Source organism: Trachypithecus francoisi, unplaced genomic scaffold (assembly GCF_009764315.1).
Source record: "Trachypithecus francoisi isolate TF-2019V2 unplaced genomic scaffold, Tfra_2.0 Lachesis_group13, whole genome shotgun sequence".
Classification (NCBI taxonomy): Eukaryota; Metazoa; Chordata; class Mammalia; order Primates; family Cercopithecidae; genus Trachypithecus; species Trachypithecus francoisi.
In genome coordinates, this window is record NW_022681458.1 from 34,508,693 (window position 1) to 34,532,348 (window position 23,656).

General features: G+C 38.1%; 1 protein-coding gene across 1 annotated transcript in view; it reads left to right on the top strand.

Annotated features, from left to right (window-relative positions):
* Window positions 1–22,697, top strand: part of DYTN (dystrotelin) — a 75,142-nt gene extending 52,445 nt beyond the window's left edge. The window contains exons 10-12 of the mRNA XM_033230551.1: window positions 7,884–8,043; window positions 10,500–10,992; window positions 22,045–22,697. Of these exons, the coding sequence (XP_033086442.1) occupies window positions 7,884–8,043; window positions 10,500–10,992; window positions 22,045–22,148 (757 nt within the window). The 3' untranslated portion in view covers window positions 22,149–22,697. The remainder of the gene's footprint in view (window positions 1–7,883; window positions 8,044–10,499; window positions 10,993–22,044) is intronic.
* Window positions 22,698–23,656: the final 959 nt, after the last annotated feature.

Sequence of the window (23,656 nt, forward strand, 5' to 3'; positions counted from 1 at the left end):
AAGCCTGCAAGAAGTATGGGATTATGTAAAAAGACCAAATCTACGTCTGATTGGGGTGCCTGAAAGTGAGGGGGAAAATGGAACCAAGTTGGAAAACACTCTTCAGGATATCATCCAGGAGAACTTCCCCAACCTAGTAGGGCAGGCAACATTCAAATTCAGGAAATACAGAGAACGCCACAAAGATACTCCTCCAGAAGAGCAACTCCAGACACATAATTGCCAGATTCACCAAAGTTGAAATGAAGGAAAAAATCTTAAGGGCAGCCAGAGAGAAAGGTCGGGTTACCCACAAAGGGAAGCCCATCAGAATAACAGCAGACCTCTCGGCAGAAACTCTACAAGCCAGAAGAGAGTGGGGGCCAATATTCAACGTTCTTAAAGAAAAGAAATTTCAAAAGAATTTCATATCCAGCCAAACTAAGCTTCATCAGTGAAGGAGAAATAAAATCCTTTACAGATAAGCAAATGCTTAGAGATTTTGTCACCACCAGGCCTGCCTTACAAGAGACCCTGAAGGAAGCCTAAACATGGAAAGGAACAACTGGTACCAGCCATTGCAAAAACATGCCAAAATGTAAAGACCATCGAGGTAGGAAGAAACTGCATCAACTAACGAGCAAAATAACCAGTTAATATCATAATGACAGGATCAAGTTCACACATAACAATATTAACCTTAAATGTCAATGGACTAAATGCTCCAATAAAAAAACACAGACTGGCAAACTGGATAAAGAGTCAAGACCCATCAGTCTGCTGTATTCAGGAGAACCATCTCACATGCAGAGACATACATAGGCTCAAAATAAAGGGATGGAGGAAGATCTACCAAGCAAATGGAGAACAAAAAAAAGCAGGGGTTGCAATCCTAGTCTCTGATAAAACAGACTTTAAACCATCAAAGATCAAAAGAGACAAAGAAGGCCATTACATAATGGTAAAGGGATCAATTCAACAGGAAGAGCTAACTCTCCTAAATATATATGCACCCAATACAGGAGCACCCAGATTCATAAAGCAAGTCCTTAGAGACCTACAAAGAGACTTAGACTCCCATACAATAATAATGGGAGACTTCAACACTCCACTGTCAACATTAGACAGATCAACGAGACAGAAAGTTAACAAGGATATCCAGGAATTGAACTCATCTCTGCACCAAGCGGACCTAATAGACATCTATAGAACTCTCCACCCCAAATCAACAGAATATACATTCTTCTCAGCACCACATCGCACTTATTCCAAAATTGACCACATAATTGGAAGTAAAGCACTCCTCAGCAAATGTACAAGAACTGAAATTATAACAAACTGTCTCTCAGACCACAGTGCAATCAAACTAGAACTCAGGACTAAGAAACTCAATCAAAACCGCTCAACTACATGGAAACTGAACAACCTGCTCCTGAATGACTACTGGGTACATAACGAAATGAAAGCAGAAATAAAGATGTTCTTTGAAACCAATGAGAACAAAGATACAACATACCAGAATCTCTGGGACACATTTAAAGCAGTGTGTAGAGGGAAATTTATAGCACTAAATGCCCACAAGAGAAAGCAGGAGAGATCTAAAATTGACACTCTAACATCACAATTAAAAGAACTAGAGAGGCAAGAGCAAACACATTCAAAAGCTAGCAGAAGGCAAGAAATAACTAAGATCAGAGCAGAACTGAAGGAGATAGAGACACAAAAAACCCTCCAAAAAATCAATGAATCCAGGAGTTGGTTTTTGAAAAGATCAACAAAATTGACAGACCGCTAGCTAGACTAATAAAGAAGAAAAGAGAGAAGAATCAAATAGACGCAATAAAAAATGATAAAGGGGATATCACCACCGACCCCACAGAAATACAAACACCATCAGAGAATACTATAATGCCTCTACGCAAATCAACTAGAAAATCTAGAAGAAATGGATATTTCCTGGACACTTACACTCTCCCAAGACTAAACCAGGAAGAAGTTGAATCCCTGAATAGACCAATAGCAGGCTCTGAAATTGAGGCAACAATTAATAGCCTACCCACCAAAAAAAGTCCAGGACCAGATGGATTCACAGCTGAATTCTACCAGAGGTACAAGGAGGAGCTGGTACCATTCCTTCTGAAACTATTTCAATCAATAGAAAAAGAGGGAATCCTCCCTAACTCTTTTTATGAGGCCAACATCATCCTGATACCAAAGCCTGGCAGAGACACAACAAAAAAAGAGAATTTAGACCAATATCCCTGATGAACATCGATGCAAAAATCCTCAATAAATACTGGCAAAACGGATTCAGCAGCACATCAAAAAGCTTATCCACCATGATCAAGTGGGCTTCATCCCTGGCATGCAAGGCTGGTTCAACATTCGCAAATCAATAAACGTAATCCAGCATATAAACAGAACCAAAGACAAGAACCACATGATTATCTCAATAGATGCAGAAAAGGCTTTTGACAAAATTCAACAGCCCTTTATGCTAAAAACGCTCAATAAATTGGTATTGATGGAACGTACCTCAAAATAATAAGAGCTATTTATGACAAACCCACAGCTAATATCATACTGAATGGGCAAAAACTGGAAAAATTCCCTTTGAAAACTGGCACAAGACAGGGATGCCCTCTCTCACCACTCCTATTCAACATAGTGTTGGAAGTTCTGGCTAGGGCAATCAGGCAAGAGAAAGAAATCAAGGGTATCCAGTTAGGAAAAGAAGAAGTCAAATTGTCCCTGTTTGCAGATGACATGATTGTATATTTAGAAAACCCCATCGTCTCAGCCCAAAATCTCCTTAAGCTGATAAGCAACTTCAGCAAAGTCTCAGGATACAAAATTAATGTGCAAAAATCACAAGCATTCTTATACACCAGTAACAGACAAGCAGAGAGCCAAATCAGAATGAACTTCCATTCACAATTGCTTCAAAGAGAATAAAATACCTAGGAATCCAGCTTACAAGGGATGTAAAGGACCTCTTCAAGGAGAACTACAAACCACTGCTCAGTGAAATCAAAGAGGACACAAACAAATGGAAGAACATACCATGCTCATGGATAGGAAGAATCAATATCGTGAAAATGGCCATACTGCCAAGGTGATTTATAGATTCAATGCCATCCCCATCAAGCTACCAATGACTTTCTTCACAGAATTGGAAAAAACTGCTTTAAAGTTCATATGGAACCAAAAAAGAGCCCGCATTGCCAAGACAATCCTAAGTCAAAAGGACAAAGCTGGAGGCGTCACGCTACCTGACTTCAAACTATACTACAAGGCTACAGTAACCAAAACAGCATGGTACTGGTACCACAACAGAGATATAGACCAATGGAACAGAACAGAGTCCTCAGAAATAATACCACACATCTACAGCCATCTGATCTTTGACAAACCTGACAGAAACAAGAAATGGGGAAAGGATTCCCTATTTAATAAATGGTGCTGGGAAAATTGGCTAGCCATAAGTAGAAAGCTGAAACTGGATCCTTTCCTTACACCTTATACGAAAATTAATTCAAGATGGATTAGAGACTTAAATGTTAGACCTAATACCATAAAACCCTAGAAGAAAATCTAGGTAGTACCATTCAGGACATAGGCATGGGCAAGGACTTCATGTCTAAAACACCAAAAGCAACGGCAGCAAAAGCAAAAATTGACACATGGGATCTAATTAAACTAAAGAGCTTTTGCACAGCAAAAGAAACTACCATCAGAGTGAACAGGCAACCTACAGAATGGGAAAAAATTTTTGCAACTACTCATCTGACAAAGGGCTAATATCCAGAATCTACAAAGAACTCAAACAAATATACAAGAAAAAAACAAACAACCCCATCAAAAAGTGGGCAAAGGATATGAACAGACATTTCTCAAAAGAAGACACCATACAGCCAACAGACACATGAAAAAATGCTCATCATCACTCGCCATCAGAGAAATGCAAATCAAAACCACAATGAGATACCATCTCACACCAGTTAGAATGGCAATCATTAAGAAGTCAGGAAACAACAGGTGTTGGAGAGGATGTGGAGAAATAGGAACACTTTTACACTGTTGGTGGGATTGTAAACTAGTTCAACCATTATGGAAAACAGTATGGCGATTCCTCAAGGATCTAGAACTAGATGTACCATATGACCCAGCCATCCCACTACTGGGTATATACCCAAAGGATTATAAATTACTCTACTACAAAGACACATGCACACGTATGTTTATTGCGGCACTATTCACAATAGCAAAGACTTGGAATCAACCCAAATGTCCATCTGTGACAGACTGGATTAAGAAAATGTGGCACATATACACCATGGAATACTATGCAGCCATAAAAAAGATGAGTTTGTCCTTTGTAGGGACATGGATGCAGCTGGAAACCATCATTCTTAGCAAACTATCACAAGAAGAGAAACCAAACACCGCATGTTCTCACTCATAGGTGGAAACTGAACAATGAGATCACTTGGACTCGGGAAGGGGAACATCACACACTGGGGCCTATCATGGGGAGGGGGGGGAGGGAGGGATTGCATTGGGGAGTTATACATGATATAAACGTCATGCACATGTACCCTAGAACTTAAAGTATAATAAAAAAAAAAAAAAAAAAAAAAAAAAAAAAAAAATAGACTGGAACAGTGAGGCAGTTAATAAGACCAAATTTTAAGGGATTAAAGGAAAATCCCACAATTGCAGGCCCATGTGCACAAGTAGTGTGAAAAAGACCTGTGATATATATGATAGTTAACTGCAAGTTCAGTGATAGCCAATTATGTCACTGATTATTTTAAAAGCAACAGTCTCAGACACGTTAACAGAAAGAGTACTATTAAATTAGTAGTTATCTGTTATTAATCTACACTGTGCTAGGTAAATTTATTAGTCCGATCTTACACTGCTATGAAGAAATACCTGAGACTGGGTAATTTATAAAGCAAAGAGGTTTAATTGACTCACAGTTCCGCATTGCTGGAGAGGCCTCAGGAAACTTACAATCATGGTGGAAGGCAAAGGGGAAGCAAGCACCTTCTTCACATGGTGGCAGAACAGAGTGAGTGCAAGCGGAGGAAATGCCAGATGCTTATAAAACCATCAGATCTCGTGAGACTCACTCACTATCATGAGACTCACCCCTATGATTTAATTACCTCCACCTGGTCCTGCCCTTGACACGTGGGGATTATGGGGATTACAATTCAAGATGAAATTTGGGTGGGGACACAGCCAAACCACATCAGTAATGGACAAAGTAAGTAACATTTCACTGCTTTGGGCATGATTAGCTTGCCTAAGGAGTATTTGTGTTCCATTTGAACAGTAATACATGGGAGATTCAAGCTGCTTAGCCCCCACCAGAAAGCAGAAATACACGTAAAAAGTATAGAAAGGCAGATTTCAAATTGTTTGAAAGGAATTATGTCTTAGATAACCTGAACTGTTTGTTATGAGTAGATAATTGCCTGGAAAATCCTGGGCTCCCAGTTGCTGAAGATATTGGCACCATGTGAATTGTATTTCCTAGAAACAACCTGTAAGCATCTCTTCTTTAAAAAGATGCAGAAGGAGAAAAGCACTGGATTTCTGGCAGACTCCCACCTTCTCCCACCTGGATTGTGGAAGGATAGGGATGCGTGTCTTCTAGTTGTCCAGGCCTGGTGGATGGGCCAGAGAGGAGGAAGTGGACATGGGTGATGGACATCAGGAAAAGAGAGAGCCTGACATCATTAGTGGTCATAATAAGCACAACACTTTGGGTCCAGAGAACACCATCTAGACAGGCTGTCTGAGAATGTTTCTTTGTTGCTGGCTGTGAAAACCCCTGGGCTGACTCCTTTCTGAGAAACCCACATAAAGATATACCTGAAACTCCAATTACGAGCAAGGATTTTAGAGTCAGACTCCTGTTTCACCTGAGTATGACTGTCTGGAAGTTAGAGGGCTATCTTTCAGAGATGCCTGCTTTGCGTGGGAGCCCAAACTAAATGTCAAGACCTCCCCAAGCTCTATGCAATTAGGAATTTGCAGGTTCTAACACTGAGACATGTTGCATTTCATACCAGACAGCCAATTTCCACAAATTCCACAAATATGCTAACAGCAGTGATCAAATAAAACTACTTTATTTAGACAATTTTAGTTGTAAACTACTATATGACAGGAACTATTTTAGGCCTAGTGCAGAAGACATGGCAACACACACACACACACACACACACACGCAAAGTTGCCAGAATAAAAAGACAATAAGCAATTAAGTAGGGAGTAGAGTAGGTAATATATAAGTAAAATAATAAGTAAAGCCTGTAGTATGTCACAGTGTATGGCTGCCTAGCAGTTTGAAGGCTGGACTCTTCAGGCTTTGTAGTAATTAGACATGGCAGAATGCCACAGAGACAAATAAAGAAGGGAAGAGTTTGGCCATGCTGGAGGAGAGGTTGGGGTTGTCGTTTGTGTATTCAAATAGGGCAGTCAGAGAATGCCTCACTGAAAAGGTGCCTTGTGAGCAAAGACTTGAAGAAGGTGGGGGAGGGAACTGAGCAATGACCTGGAGAAGAAAGAGGGTCCAGGCAGAGGGAGCAGAAGAGCAGACTCTAAGTGGGGAACAGGCCTGGGGTGTTCAAAAAGGAGCCAGGAGCTCCATATGGCCACAGGGCACTGAATAAGCCGGAAAGCAAGAGATGAGCTCAGAGAGGGAAGGGGGCGTCTGTGCCATCTTTGTGGGGCTTGTCTACCTCTGTAAGGACTTCTGTTTACTCTAAATGAAGAGGGAGCCCCTGGTGGATTCTGAGCAGAAGAGCAACATAGCCTGCCTTTTGTTTTAAAGAATTGCCCTGATTACCCTGACGACTTGGTTCATATTTTTTTAGAGACAGCGTCTCGCTCTGTCAGCCAGGCTGGAGAGCAGTGGTGCCGTTATAGCTCACTGTAACCTCTAACTCCTGGGCTCAGGTGATCCTCCTGCCTCAGCCTTCCAAGTAGCTGTGACTACAGGTGCCACCACACTCAGCTAATTTGTGTGTGTGTGTGTGTGTGTGTGTGTTTGTAGATGAGGTCTTGCTATGCTATGTTGCCCAGGCTGGTCTCAATTTCCTGGCCTCAAGGGATACCCCAACTTGGCCTCCTAAAGCACTAAGATACACACACACACACACACACGAGTGAGTGCACCCAGCTTCTTAGTTCATTCTTAAACCAATGAACAACTAGACAAAAAGAGAAGCCAAAGCAGACCTATAATCCATGAATTGCAATATTCTTCCTCCCCTGTGTTCCTGGTGAAGTGTTGGTGTTCAGCCATGACAGGTGTACTATCATTCTGAATGGAATTTTTCTAGACAAAAGGATAATGTATAAAGTCAATATTGCTATTTAAGTAGCCAGTAGAGGCAAACTGTCAAAGGAATCTATAATATGCCTGGTGAGTTTTCTGAAATACTTCTAAAGCCAGTGGAATGCTTAGTGGAATCATATCCATAATACATGCAAAGGCAGCTGCACATGGTGAACAAACAGTGTCAACAATATTGATCAATGTGAGATAACAGTTGAGGCACAGGGTTTCCCAATAGCCAGGCATGGTGGCAGGTGCCTGTAATCCCAGCTACTCAGGAGGCTGAGGCAGGAAATCACTTGAACCCAAGAGGCAGAGGTTGCAGTGAACCAAGATCGCGCCACTGCATTCTCCAACCTGGGTGACAGAGTGAGGCTCCACCTCAAAAAACAAACAAACAAACAAACAAACAAAAAACCACACAGTTGAGACACAGGGTTTTCCAGCATCTTTTTCCACAGAAAGGACTGGAATGCATCTTACAGGGCTCTAATTAGTGTGCTGGCCTCTTGCCCTTCCAAACCACTCAAATCTATTCTCTTTTCAGGCTCCTTAAAAAACAGTTAAACCAATACAAAGACAAGTTGCAAGCTATAAACACCTCCCAGGAAGAAAGAAGTTGCCGATTTGAAACAAAGATTTACAAACTCAAAACCAACCAGGATAGTCTATGGAGCAAGCTCCAGCAGATAAGACGGGACCTACAGGTATAAAATGTGAGAGACACTGGCCATCTGGACCGCCTGAAGTCTAACCTTGAGTCCTTCAGCCAAGGGAGGAGCTTCCCACCTTACTTTGATCAGCCTTTTCTCCCCGTATCCTGACCCCCCACTTCCTCATCCAGGCTATATCCTATCCCTCCATGAAGGTAGTGCCATTGAAAGACAACAGGATCTGTAATATTTATAAACAATAGACTTTGGGGCAAAGTGATTCTTTATAGCATCGGTTTTTTAACCTGTTGATCTCAGGATCCCTGTACATTCTTAAAAATATTTGAGAATCCGGAGAGGATTTTTGTTCTGTGGTTATATCTGTTTGTATTGATATCGATTGTTATAGATATAACCACAGAAACAAAATGCAAATGAATTAATGAAAATTAAATTAATAATAAAATACATAATAAAATTACTGAAAATCAAAACTGAGTCGTTAAATAAATTAAATAAGTAATAAAATTAATGCAAATTAAAACTGAGAAGTTAAAATGTATTCACTAACGAAAACATAAAAATGATAAACCCATTAAATATACAGATAACATTTTTAAACAATATGTTTTTCTAAAAACCTTAGAAGAGTGGCACTGCTTTATATTTTCCACAAATCTCTTTAAATATCTGGCTTAATAAAAGACAGATGAATTTTTGTAACCATTTCAGCAATCAATCTGCTGCAATGGGTTTCAGTTGAAGTATCTGAAGAAATCAGGCCTCACCCAGATTTGCAGTTGAAAAAGAGAAAACTATATTAATAGCCTTTCAGATACCGAGGCATACGTCTCTTTAATACTACACCAAGACATGAGTTATGACAGCTTCTTAAAGGGGACTTTAATCTGAAACCATATTTATGTCACACTGTTTCATTAAAATCCAGTGTTCTTACACGGTCTTTGAGTGGGTCTCCTAGCATGCGTGATTGTGTAACATTATACACTGATCATTTGGAAAATATTGGTTCACTGAGCTATGCTGAATGTCATAATGCTCATCCATTTTATTATACAGGATCTAAACAATTCACGTTCATTAATGTCACTACCAATCTCACTAAAAAATTGCGCAAGAATTGGAAAGCTATAAAGCTCATAGTGGTAGGATGCAAGTTTTCCAAAATTCTAATTTTTGTTTGAAAGCCTGTTTATTATGTATGTAAATATACATTTTAGACAGAGTCTTGCTCTGTCATCCAGGCTGGAGTGCAGTGGCAGGATCATAGCTCACTGCAGCCTCGAACTCCTGGGGCTCAAGCAATCCTTCCGCCTCAACCTTGTGGCTAGCTAGGATCTCAGGCTCATGCCAGCACACCCAGCTAATTTTTATTTATTTATTTTTGTAGAGAGGGGCGTCTCACTATGTTGTCCAGACTGGTCTTGAACTCCTGGCCTCAAGCAATCCTCCCACCTCCACCTCCCAAAGTGCTGGAATTACAGACGTGAGCCACTGTGCCCAGCCTTAACTGTTATAACTGACAGCAAATACTGTTAATTGTTTTCCTTGCGGAGACATTCTCGCTTTGTTCATTTTTGAGAAACTGTTTGACAAATACCCAAGTCTGAATAATCATAGTCTGTCAGCCTTTCTTTGACACAAGAGGCAATCCTTTTTTATTTCAGTACACAGCAGAAGTGTCTTATGCACACTTCCCACTTCGTCACACATAATATTTAAAAGACATGTGTTAGTATTTTTAAAACTAAGAATTTTTCTATTCCATCAAAGGCGCTCTTAAGCAGAACTGGCTTTTTTTCTTTTTTTTTCACTGCTAGTGTATGAGGGTGAAGAATACCTTGATTATTAGCACTGTTTGGTGACGCTGCCTTGATTCACACTAAAGCACCAACAGCTTTACTTACTGATTTTGCATCATCAGTGCACATGTCAATACAATAAACAAATAACATCTAAGTATCCTTATGAACATAATTTTGACATCACAAACCCTAGAAGGGTCTTGGGGATCTCCTAGGGTCTGTGGGCCACACATTGAGAATTGTGCTTCAAGTGGAGCACGTCCCTGAATTTTCTCCCTGTGGCTTACTCTGAAGCCCCTCACAACACACCTACGAGAAAGACTATTATAAAATGCTTTATTGTAATAATTTTTATCTGTCAGTTCAACATATGCTTATGTTTTCAGAAATTCCTTATGGTATTTTTTAGAACCTGGGCTTTTTAGAACCCAGGATTTTCCTAAATTTCTTGTAATTATTCCCTCTGTTATTTCAGAACCTGAGCTGTTCCAACTCTTGTAGAGAGTTTTAGGTTGATATAGAATTAGCAGAATAAATTAAAATTAATAGTAATGATAATATATTTACAAAGGAGAAAGAAAAGTCTTGCATTAGAATGTTCTGTTGGAATGTTGAAGTGTAACGCATTTATGAAAAAGTAAGATAAACGTTAATTTCTTCATAAATAAAGTGTTGTTTCCCCAGGTAAAGTTGCAGCCACCCCGTCCTTCATCTTCTTCCTTTCAAAGTGTGGGGACCAAGTTTGGCCATTCTTCAACTGAAAAGGTTCCAAAGGGAGGGGATTATTTGCAGATCAAGAATGCCACTGAAGATGCTTCAAGATGGGAACCTCTTCCTAACCCTGAGGAGGTTGACAGAAGTCACAGAAGTCACACAAATGCAGAGCATGCTCTGCGAAATCCAGAATCACCAGAGACCACTTTGCACAGCACCAGGGCACAAAGCCAAATGCAAAAGATGCCGAGGAAAGTCATTAGCGTCCTACCCAGTCGTCAGGAGGGACTGAAGCAGGACACCTCCAACATGATTCCTGCTGAAAGGAGCAGTCCTGCTCTGACAGCCATGGAAAAGAAAGAGGCAGGTAACATCAAGGAGAGAAAGGATGAGCTGGAGGAAGAGGAACTGCAAGAACTGTTGTCAAAACTTATGGATGCCTTCAATCTAGAAATGCCATCAGGTAAGGTTTACACAATCCATAGACATCGTGATGGCCAAGGATTCAAGCTGCCTTTTTAAAAACTTGATTTTATAACAGCCCAACAGCTCCAGTTCATCTAGTATGTAGCAGCGCTCTGAATCTATTGGTTATCAGTAGCATCTCTGAACTTGATTTTTAGGATTACCTAATTCATGGGGCTGTTGTGAGTATTAAAAGTGATAAACCACATAAGACTTTAGTATAGAACCTGGCATATAGTGAGCATTCAGTAAATGCTTATTATTTTATTATAAAATATTGTTATTATTATCAGTATCCCTAAATCATATATACCTGAGCAGCCTACGTCACCATTTAAAAATAGGGATAATATTGTAACTCTCTTTCTAGAAGAGAATTGATTATGATTTCTATATTATAAGTAGTATCATCATTATTATCTTCTTCATAAGCTATGATTCATTGCTAAATTTTGAAGGCTTTAAAAAAGATCCTTCTTTACTATAATTATTGCTTCTGTTTTGGAATGCTGTTGTCTTATTTCTCATTAGGGTATTTTGTTATCTTTACATATATAGAGAGAGATCCTTCTCAGTTTACAATGGGGTTACATCTTGATAAACCCAACGTAAGTTGAAAATATTGTTAGGTAGAAAATGCATACAGTATACCTAACCTACCAAACATTCTAGCTTAATCTAGCCTACCTTAAATGTGCTCAGAACATGTACATTCGCCTACACTTGGACAAAATCATCAAACACAAAGCCTACTTTATAATAAAGTGTTGAATATATCATTTAAGTCATTAAGTATAATACACTGTGGAGTACACTACTGGTCATTTACTCTTGTGATTACGTGGCTGACTGGGAGCTGTGGCTCACTGCTGCTGCCCAACTTCACAAGATACCATGTATTGCTAGCCTGGGAAATGATCAAAATTCAAACTTCGAAGTATTATTTCCTACTAAACACATATCACTTTTGCACCATCATAAAATTTAAAAAATGGTAAGTCAATCCATCATAAGTCAGGAAGTATTTGTACACACACACACACACACACACACACACACACTGTTGATTCTTGAACAATGCAAGGATTAGGGGTGCTGTCCCCCTGCACAGTTGAAAATTTGCATGTAACTTTTACTCCCCAAAACTTTATTAATAGCCTACTGTTGACTGGAAGCCTTACCAATGAACATAAATGGTTAACACACATATTATATGTCATATGTATTATATACGGTTATAATAAAGCTAGAAAAAAGAAAATGTTTTCAAAATCATAGAAAGATAAATATATTTAAATGGAAGTGGATCTTTATAAAGGTCTTCATCCTCATTATTTTCATGTTGAGTAGGCTGAGGAGGAGAAAAGGGAGGAGGAGGAGTTGGTCTTGCTGTCCCAGGAGTGGCAGAGGCAGAAGAAAATTCACATATAAGTGGATTTGAACCCATACAGTTCAAACCTGTATTGTTCAAGAGTCAACTATATATAAATTTCTTTCTAAAAAAGCCTAAGGTGTCTTATGTTGGAGTAATCATCTACAGACTTGTGATAAAATGAGGATAAAATACTCAGGTGTTTACGCATCAGAGGAGGCCTTCTGAAAATATTTCTGAGTTGGTGTATTAGTTTGCTGGGGCTGCTATAACACAGTAACACAGATTCCGTGGCTTAAATGAAGAACCAAAATATATTTTCTCACAGTCCTGGAGGCCAGAAGTCCAAGATCAGGGTGTCAGCAGTGTTGGTTTCTTCTGAGACTTCTCTCCTGAGCTTGCAGATGGCTGTCTTCCCCCATGCCTTTATATGGCCTTCCTTCTATGTATGTCTGTCTATGTCCAAGTTTTTTCTTTTTATAAGAACGCCAGTTATACTGGATTAGGGCCCATCCTAGCAACCTCATTTTAACTTAATTATCTCTTTAAAGACCCTATCTCCAAATATAGTCACATTCTGAGGCACTGGGGGTTAGTCAGGGCTTCAATATATAAATTTGGGGTAGGAGCAGGGCACATTTCAGCCCATGGCTGTTGGAGGGCTATCAACTGAGTACATAATAATGTCAGCTTTACAGAGAACTTGGTAGAACCAAGTCAATAAACTAATTATTTGGTGATTCTAAAATGCTCTACAGTAAATTGAATTGGAGTTATAATCTTTGTATTAACAAAAACAAGTTCAGAACGATGCCAGAAGTATGTTCAAAAGGCAAGGGATGGGAACTCCTTGTGCCTGATTCTTAAGCTGATGCAAAATTCCACCCACTGCATTTCCATCTAAACATTTTTGGGGTCATGACGAGTATTCAAAGCAAAGTCAATATCCACTTGACCATTTTAGAAAAATTTCAACAAAAGTTTGCACTTTATAGAAAAGTTTTTTAGTCTTTAGCGTATTAATGTTTTTATTTTTTATTTTTGTTTCTCTAAATGAGCTGGAGAAAGCTGATAATTTCTACGATGTTGTGTGGGTCAGCACTCACAGATGTAGTGGCTGTATTGCACATTTTATTTTATTTTATTTTATTTTTATTATACTTTAAGTTCTAGGGCACATGTGCACAATGTGCAGGTTTGTTACATATGTATACATGTGCCATGTTGGTGTGTATTGCACATTTTAGATTGTTTGTAGGCTAGGTCTGCTACACATATTTGGAAGGCAGTTTCCCAATACTTGTGCAGTTTAATACTTAAAGCTAAAAGATTAACTCATATTCCAAGTGACCTTTTCAAGAGAGAGATATATATATATATATATACACATGTCATTATATCATTAAAAGGAAAATTATAAAAAGGTGAAGTATACTTCTAAATTCAGTTGATGCAATAATGTATAAATATGCAATTAGCATTATCAAATCTTGTAGAAAATATTTTTAGAAGTCCTGAATGCTTTCACTCACAATCTCAATAGAACCATTGAGATGTTTCTGCAGGAAGTATGCTTTATTATACAAATGTGCTTATGATATGAGCAGAATGGTACATATCTCTTTTTATTATAGTATTCTATACTTTGCAAGTACAGAAAAAAATAAGATTTCTTCAATAGTAATACAACAAATACTAATTGTTGAGATTTAAAATTTCACTTTCACTTCTTTTATATTAGTCTTATTACCTTGAGGCATTTAAACATGAGAAACTATATTAATCTTCATGGCTACTGTTTTGCATTATATATCACCCCTCACCCAATTATTTCTAATTATGTTTATATCATTATTAATTTTGATATTGAATATGATCCTATTTTCAAACTTCACTTAGTCATTGGCAATGTGGATTATTAAAATACACTTTATGATTTAAACATAATCTATGCATACTTACCAGAAGTATACAAAACTTAATCAGAGCCAGAACTATGATAACCACATGGATGAAGACGTGGAAAGTGAAACAAGCAAAATCAAAGTATTTTCATTTGCCTCTATCTCTATCATGGATGCATCAGATAATGACAAGAAGTTTCTAATCACTCTACTGATCCAGGTTTTTTTTTTTTTTTTTTTTTTTTGAGAATTGTTGGGCCAGGCATGGTGGCTCACGCCTGTAATCCCAACACTTTGGGAGGCCGAGGCAGGTGGATCACGAGGTCAGGAGATCGAGACCATCCTGGCTAACAAGGTGAAACCCCTCTCTACTAAAAAATTACAAAAATATTAGTCAAGCCTGGCGGCTGGCGCCTGCTCGGGAGGCTGAAGCAGGAGAATGGCGTGAACCCAGGAGGCGGAGCTTGTAGTAAGCCGAGATCATGCCACTGCACTCCAGCCTGGGCGACAGAGACTCCGTCTCAAAAAAAAAAAAAAAACAAAAAACAAACAAACAAAAAAAAACAAAAAACAGAGAGACTATGAGAGCTTCATGAAAAAGAGAAAGTTGTGTAGAAGTTCCACAAACCTCTTTAAATTCCAAACTTGGATTGAAAATTAGTAGTGAATAATGTGCCTAAAAATTGCAGTAAAAAATAAATTTGGAAAACTGTCTGCTGTTCCTTGCCTCTGTTGTGGCAAAAAAAGACAGTCCTCTTGTTTTACTGTATTATTAAACTTTTTTTTTCCATTTGATAGTAAAATTTCTTGCATACATCTACTAAGATATTTTTCTAGCTTCTTTTTCCATCCCTTTTTACTATTCATTTGCCACTATAGATTTCAGTGATGAGAAGTCAAGGCAGAGGTGTAGAGTGATGATATTAGGAGGGCATGGTTTGAGAACAAAGATGGTATCTTGGACTAGCATGAAAACACTTACCATATTTTTTCCAAAAGGCTCAATGCAAAGCAAATAGGAAAATAAAACCCATATCCCAGTTTCTCACTTTGAGTGGAAACAACTGGACCCTTCATCCAACTTTCTAACTCTTCTGGGGCATGTCCAAGGGACTGGGCTTCTGTCTAACCTGTCTCAAATTACTGACAAGACCCATCATATTCTAGATGCCTGAGAGATGCTTAAAAACAAAAGGCAGCTGGGACTATATGAAGGTTTGAAGAGCCCCCGAGAATCTCTGACCAGGCTGATTGCTGAGGGTCTTCTTCTGTATGAGGCCAGTCTTGAAGACTAAGAGAGATAGTTATTTTTTCTGTTGCACAGATACCAACATAAAGAGTAAAGAAGAAGAAGTAACAGAGAAACATAGTCCAACAAAGAAGTAAGACAGAGCTCCAAAATGGACCCTTATGAAATAGTAATATTTGAATTACCTGACAGAGAATTCAAAATAACCATCATAAAAATGCTCAATGAGCTCAGGAGAATAATGCATAAATGAAATTGTAATTTCAACAAAGAGAGAAATTTTTAAAAGAACCAAACAATAGTCTTGGAGCTGAAGAATATAATAACTGAACTAAAAATTTCAATAGACGTGTTCAACAGCAGACTAGATCAAGCAGAAAAATCAGCAAACCCAAAGACAGACCATTTGAAATTATCCGATGAGAGGGGAAAAAAGAAGAATGAGTGATGAAAGTTTAAGGGACATATAGGATGCTATTAAGCTGACCAATATTTGTAATATGGGAGTTGTAGAAGCAGAGGAGAAAGAAAGGGTCAGAAAGCTTCTTCAAATAAACAAGGGCAAAAACTTCTCAAATTTGGGAAAGAAAATGGATATCCAGATCCAAGAATCCTAACAGACCCTGAATTAGATGAACTGAAAGACTTCAACACTGAGACACATTATAATCAAATTGTCAAAAATCAAACACAAAAGAGAATTTTGAAAGTGGCAAGAGAAAAGTGACTTACCATGTAGAAAGAAACCCTTATAAGATTATAACAGTTTTTACATCAGACATCTCACAGAAATGGGATAATATATTCAAAGTGCTGAAAGAAGAAATAGACTATCAATCAAAAATACTATATCTAAAAACTAATTAGTAAAGGTAAATATATACAGACAAATACAGAATACTATAATATGAAAACAGTGGTATTTAAATAATTTTAATATAAAAGTTAAAGACTCAAGTATTAAAGATAATATTAAAATATGTTAATTAATATACAATACAAAAATATGTAAATTGTGATGTCAATAACAAAATGGGGGCTGGATGTGGTGGCTCATATCTGTAATCCTAGCACTTTAAGAGGCTGAGTCAGGGAATTGCTTGAAGCTAGTAGTTCAAGACCAGCCTGAGAAACGTAGTGAGACCACATCTTTATTAAAAAATTGTTGTAAAGATGTGTGGTGTGGGGATGCATGCCTATAGTCATATCTACTCAGGAGGCTGAGGAGGGAGGATCACTTGAGCCTTGGTGTTTGAGGTTACAATGAGCTAATCACACCACCGCACTCCATTCTGGGCAAGACAACAAGATCCCATCTCTAAAATGAAAACAACAACAAAACAGTGAATAAAACAAAAACAAACCAACCAAAAAGAAAAGTGTATGGGGATGGCTGGGTGAGATGGTTTATGCCTATAATCCCGGCACTTTGGGAGGCCTAGGTGGGCGGATCACCTGAGATTGGGAGTTCAAGACCAGCCTGACCAACATGTAGAAACCCTGTCTCTACTAAAAATACAAAATTAGCCAGGCATCGTGGTATGCGCCTGTAATCCCAGCTACTCAGGAGGCTGACGCAGGAGAATCACTTGAACCCAGGAGGCGGAGGTTGCAGTGAGCCAAGATCATGCCATTGCACTTCAGCCTGGGCAACAAGAATGAAACTCCATCTCAAAAAAAAAAGACTATTTAGAAAAGTGCATGGGGACTAAAAGTGAAAACTTTTTTAATGTAATTGAAGTGAAGTTATTATCAGCCAAAATAGGCTGTTATTACTGTAAGATGTTTTACATAAGCCTCATAGTAAGTGCAAATATAATAGCTGTCAAAAATGCACAAAAGAAAAAAATGAATTAAATAATATTTAAAAAATGAAGACAGCAAACTAGGAGAAGAGGGGCAATACAACTAAAAGACAAAAAGCAACTCTCAAAATGGCAAAATTGTCCTCCCCTATCAATAATTATTAAATATAAATGGATTGAAGCCTCCAATCAAAAGATATACATACAGTTGCTGAATGGATTGAAGAAAACGACCCAACTGTATGCTGTCTACAGAAGACTCACTTCAGATTTAAGGACACAAAGGCCAAAAATGAAGGTATGGGAAAAGATATTTTATGTAAATGGTATTCAAAAAATGGCAGGGATGGCTATAGTTGTATGAGACAAAATAGACTTTAGGTCAAAAACTCACACAAGTGACAAAGAAGTCATTATAAAATGATAAAAGGGTCAATTTACCCAGAAGATACAATAATTATAACAATATATACACCAAACATCAGAGCACCTAAATATGTAAGCAATAATTGACATAACAGAAGGGAGAAATAGACAGTGATATAATAATAGTAGGGGACTTCAATAACCCATTTTCAATAATGAAGAGAACCTCCAGACAGAAAATCAATAAGGAAATAGTAGACTTGAACAACACAGTAAACCAAATAGGTAGACCTGAGAGACATACAAAGACTATTTCACCCAATAGTGCAGAATATACATTCTTCTCCAGCAAACATGGAACATTTTCTGGGATAGATCATATGTTAATGCATAAAGCAAGTCTTATCAAATTTGAGAAGATTGAAATCATACCAAATATCTTTTCCAACCACAGTGAAATAAAACTAGAAATTAATAGCAGAAGGAAAAACTTAAAAATGTATACAGATGTTGAAACTACACAACACATTCTTGAACAATCAATGGGTCAAAGAAGAAATCAATGGCCAGGTGAAGAGGCTCATGCCTATAATCCTAGTGCTTTTGGAGGCTGAAGTGGGGGGACCAATTGAGGCCAGGAGTTTGAGATCAGCCTGAGCAACTTGTCAAGACCCTATCTCTACAAAAAAAAAAAAAAAACCCAAACATTTGTTTAATTAGCTGGATGTGTTGGTACATGCCTGCAGTCCCAGCTAACTCAAGAGGCTGAAGCAGGAGGATGGCTTGAGCCTGGAAGATCAAGGCCGCAGTGAGCTGTGATTGCACCACTGCACTGCAGCCTGGGTGACAGAGCAAGACCCTATCTCAAAGAAAAAGAAAATTTAGTTGGGCATGGTGAAACATGCCTATAATTCTAGTTACTCAAGAGACTGAGACAAGAGAATCACTTGAGCCCAGGAGTTCAAAGTTACAGTGAGCTAAGATCACACCATTGCACTCCAGCCTAGGCAACGGAGCGAGACTCTGTCTCAAAAAAAAAAAAAAAAAAAAAAATCACACAATCATCACAATAGATACAGGAAAAAAGCATTTTACAGAATTCAATATACTCTCATGAGAAACTCTCAACAAACTAGGAAGAGAAGGAAACTACCTCAACATAATAAAGTCTAAATATGAAAAGCCCACAGCTAACATCATATTCCTTTTTCTTAAAGATGAAAAGCTGAAGTTTTTTTCTTTAAGATCAGGAACAAAGCAAGGATGCCTATTTTCACTACATGTATTCAACATAGTACTGGAAGTCCTAGCCAGAGTAATTAGACAAGAAAAAGAAAGAAAAGGCATCCCAATCAGAAAGGAACAAGTAAAACAGTCTTTATTTGCATATGCCATGATCTTATATGTACAAGAGCATGGTTAAGGGTGGGGAGCAGGAGGTTTATTCCTGTTCCTTTCTTCCCCATCTAGAACCATCACTCAAAAGTATTAAGTAATCAGAAATTAAAACTTCAAATTTAGCAAATTCTAAGGAAATGACCAAGCTCAGGAGAATGCTTTATTTGTATCTCATTTGTTTAGAAGGTAATCTCAAATGTTGCCTGGGAATCCTAGAAGTGTTTACTGGAATAGTAATGGATACACAGTTGACCCTTGAGCAATGTAAAAGTTAGGGGCACTGGTCCTCCATGCTGTCAAAAATCAGCATGTAACTCTTGACTCCTCTAAAATTTACCTACTAATAGCCTACTGTTGAACAGAAGAAGCCTTACCAGTAAAATAAACAGTTGATTGACAAATATTTTGTATGTTATTTGTATCGGATATTGCATTCTTACAATAAAGTAAGCTAGAAAAAAGAAAATGTTATTAACGTAATCATAAGGAAGAGAAAATATATTTACTATTCATTATCTTCACGTTGAGTAGGCTGAAAAGAAGGAGTTAGAGGAGAGGTTGCTCTTGCTTTCTCAGGTGTGGCAGAGGTGGAAGAAAATCCACAAATTAGTGGACTCACACAGTTCAAATTCATGTTGTTCGAGGATTAACTATATTCATTGCTTCATTCATAGATAGATAGATAGATAGATAGATAGATAGATAGATATACAGATATACACAGAAGTAATTAATGGGAAAAGATAGATTTCCAGCATTTAAGCTCCATGAAGGCAGAAAAAAAGTCTAGTTGGTTCACCATTCAATCACTAACTCATTCATTCAACAACTATTAATCAAGCATTTGTTATGTGCCGAGCACTGTGCTTGGCACTGGGCATTTATTTTGAAGTGGGGTATGTTTCTATTTTTAAAATGTTCTGGCATTGTGTGGTGAGTGACTTAGAGAAAGGTAAGGGGTAAGCAAAGAGACCAGGTAAAACCTACTGTAGTCTAGCCAAGAGATGACAGTGTTGCCCTGAATGGGTGATGATACACTTACTGCAATGGGGAAAGTTGGGAAAACTGTTATGCGGTTGGCAAATCAAGAGTTCTGTTTTGAACATATTGTGAATTGCCTGAGAGACATCCAAATGCAGACATCACAGAGGCAATCAACATGTACAATCTGGAGCTCAAGGGAAAGGTCTTAGTACAGAGTAGCTATTCAATACATATTGGCTTGCTTTAATTATCGTAAATAAGATATGGGCTCAGTATTTCAGTTGCCCAGAAGAGTGAACATAGACTGAAAACCTAATACTTTTTCATTTCTACATCTATCATTCTTGTAGTCTACTCTCACATCCCTGATTTATTCAAAGACTAGATAGACTTCTAATTACATTTAAGTGAATTATTTCGTCATTGTGATTTTCTCTGGACAGCCAATTTCACAAGTATTCCATCTAACATCTCATTAGGTCTCTACCTATGTGCTATATTAATTCAGTCCTTACATTTATTTAATTCCAAGTATATGCCAAGCAACATGCTAGGTGTTAGGTGAATATCTTTGGCTATTTTTAGTATTTCAAGGGACTAGAGCTGAAAAAGAAAACAATGAATAACAATAAGAAAAATTACAGTATGTGAGGTTGATTATGGCTTTCCTACTTATTTATTGCTGTATTTTAAGTTTTTATCACTGTGGCCCGAGAAACAATGTCTTAAAATAAGTTTGCCTCTGGACAAGGTTTGTTAGTTAGACAATAAAATATTATTTAGTAAAGGTCCTCTAGAGTGAAATTGGAGAATAAGTGGGATAAAAAATGCATGAACCTTCTAGCCTTATGTTCAACAAAAAACAGCACAGATGGACCCACAATATAATTATGTAGCTAAAAAGTAAACAACTAACGAAATAAATCTCCCCATGTTTTCATTTCCTGTGAGCTTACTTTTATTAATTACACAAATAATGTAATATTGCATGTTTATTATAAATTAAAATGCAAAGTGCACAGATTTTTTAAAAAATGAATTCCTCATCATGGTCTTCCCTCTCTCCCACCTGTTTTTCAGAGGTAACCACTATTAACAGTTTAGTGAGTTTCCTTCAAACTGTTTTCTATGCACATATGTATGTCTCTACTTTTTCAACATAAGTTAGATCGTATTATGCTTTTGCTTTCTTCTTAGACATTGAGCATGTCATTTTTTAAAACGCTGCATAATATACCAGGGTAGAAATGCACTGTAATTTATTTGTTGGTATATAATTAAGTTGCTTCCAATTTTTATCACAAAAATACTTTGGTGTGTATCCTTATAACATGTATCTTTATGCGCAAATGTAAATATGTTTGTAAGATCAATTCCTAAAAACAGAACTCTTTAAGTTAAAGATTATGCATATCAAAATTTTAGTTGATACCTGCCAAATCATAGATCTTTCTACACCACAATCTCTATTATGACAGATCACAGGGGCCACTCAAACCATTAATCAATCAGGTAACTATAGAGCACGGCTTCTCAAAATGTGGTGTCCGGACTAGCCGCATCAATATTACCTGGGAACTTAACAATAAATATAAATGCTCAGTCTCCGTCCCACCTGAACAGAATCTGAACTCTGTAGGTGAGATCCAGCAATCTGTTTTAACACTCTCCAGGTGATTTTTATATACACCAGAGTTTTGGAGCCACTGCTCAATAGTGGGCTTTCTGGCAACTCCAATTTGTGCAAGGAGCTGTGGGAAAGTGCTTCTTAAGAACTTATTCCTGGCTGAATTCGTAGTAACGATCATGGTAAATAATAGCCATCTTATTTGCTAGCTAACTTAAGGGCATTGTCCTCAAGAACTGAGGAAAAATGGATTCTGTTTCTTCTCCATGTGAGAGCTTTATCAAGATCTTCATGAGAACCTACAGGTATGTTCCTCTAAAAGACTCTTCTGTTTGTTGATTTCAGGCCCAGAGTCTTCAGTAAACATGGACCTGTACAGTGGAGCTCAGCAAGTGTGCAGGGCCTTCTCTGCCCTTGTTGATCAAATCACCTTGCCCAATTTGAAGTGAAATGGAGTTCAGGCTCAAAGGCTTCTTGGTGTGATGACAAAATGCAGTTGCACAACTGTATTAAAAGAATTAAGACTTTTACCTTTCTTTTAATAGTTTGGTGTGAATGGTCTATGAAGAAAGCAAGTTTTGTTTTTTGATCTCCCTCCCTACTTATGTGGCTTAGTTCTGCAGTTCAGAGTAAAGGCTGGGGGTTAGGGAGGCGAGTAGAGGATGAAGAAGGAAGGAGCAAATGGCAGAGTCAGATCTCTGCATGAAGGGCAATTCTTACTGTGAATACCTCCGGAGTAACATTCAAGTGTGTGACCTACATGGATGCATGCAACAGTCTTCTTCAAGTATCATGTAAATTACTGAATCTATGGCCTAATTTTCTATCTTGATGTTTCTGCTGGAGAATAGGCTTAGCAAATAAATACATACACACACACACACGCGCACACACACACACACAACTGAGTGCATGTAAAACTGGTAACATCTAGACCTAAAACCATAAAAACCCTAGAAGAAAACCTAGGCAATACTATTCAGGACATAGGCATGGGCAAGGACTTCATGTCTAAAACACCAAAAGTAACAGCAACAAAAGCCAAAATTAACAAATGGGATCTAATTAAACTAAAGAGCTTCTGCACAGCAAAAGAATCTACCATCAGAGTGAGCAGGTAACCTACACAATGGGAGAAAATTTTTGCAATCTATTCATCTGACAAAGGGCTAATATCCAGAACCTACAAAGAACTCAAACAAATTTACAAGAAAAAACAACCCCATCAAAAAGTGGACAAAGGATATGAACAGACACTTCTCAAAAGAAGACATTTATGCAGCCAACAGACACATGAAAAAATGCTCATCATCACTCACCATCAGAGAAATGCAAATCAAAACCACAATGAGATACCATCTCACACCAGTTAGAATGACAATCATTAAAAAGTCAGGAAACAACAGGTGCTGGAGAAGATGTGGAGAAATAGGAACACTTTTACACTGTTGGTGGGACTGTAAACTAGTTCAACCATTGTGGAAGACAGTGTGGTGATTCCTCAATGATCTAGAACTATAAATATCATTTGTCCCCGCAATCCCATTACTGGGTATATACCCAAAGGATTATAAATCATGCTGCTATAAAGACACATGCACACGTATGTTTATTGCAGCACTATTCACAATAGCAAAGACTTGGAACCAACCCAAATGTCCATCAATGACAGACTGGATTAAGACAATGTGGCACATATACACCATGGAATACTATGCAGCCATAAAAAAGGATGACTTTGTGTCCTTTGTAGGGACATGGATGCAGCTGGAAACCATCATTCTCAGCAAACTATCTCAAGAACAGAAAACCAAACACCACATGTTCTCACTCGTAGGTGGGAATTGAACAATGAGATCATTTGGACACAGGAAGGGGAACATCACCCACTGGGGCCTGTTGTGGGGTGGGGGGAGGGGGGAGGGGGGAGAGATAGCATTAGGAGATATACCTAATG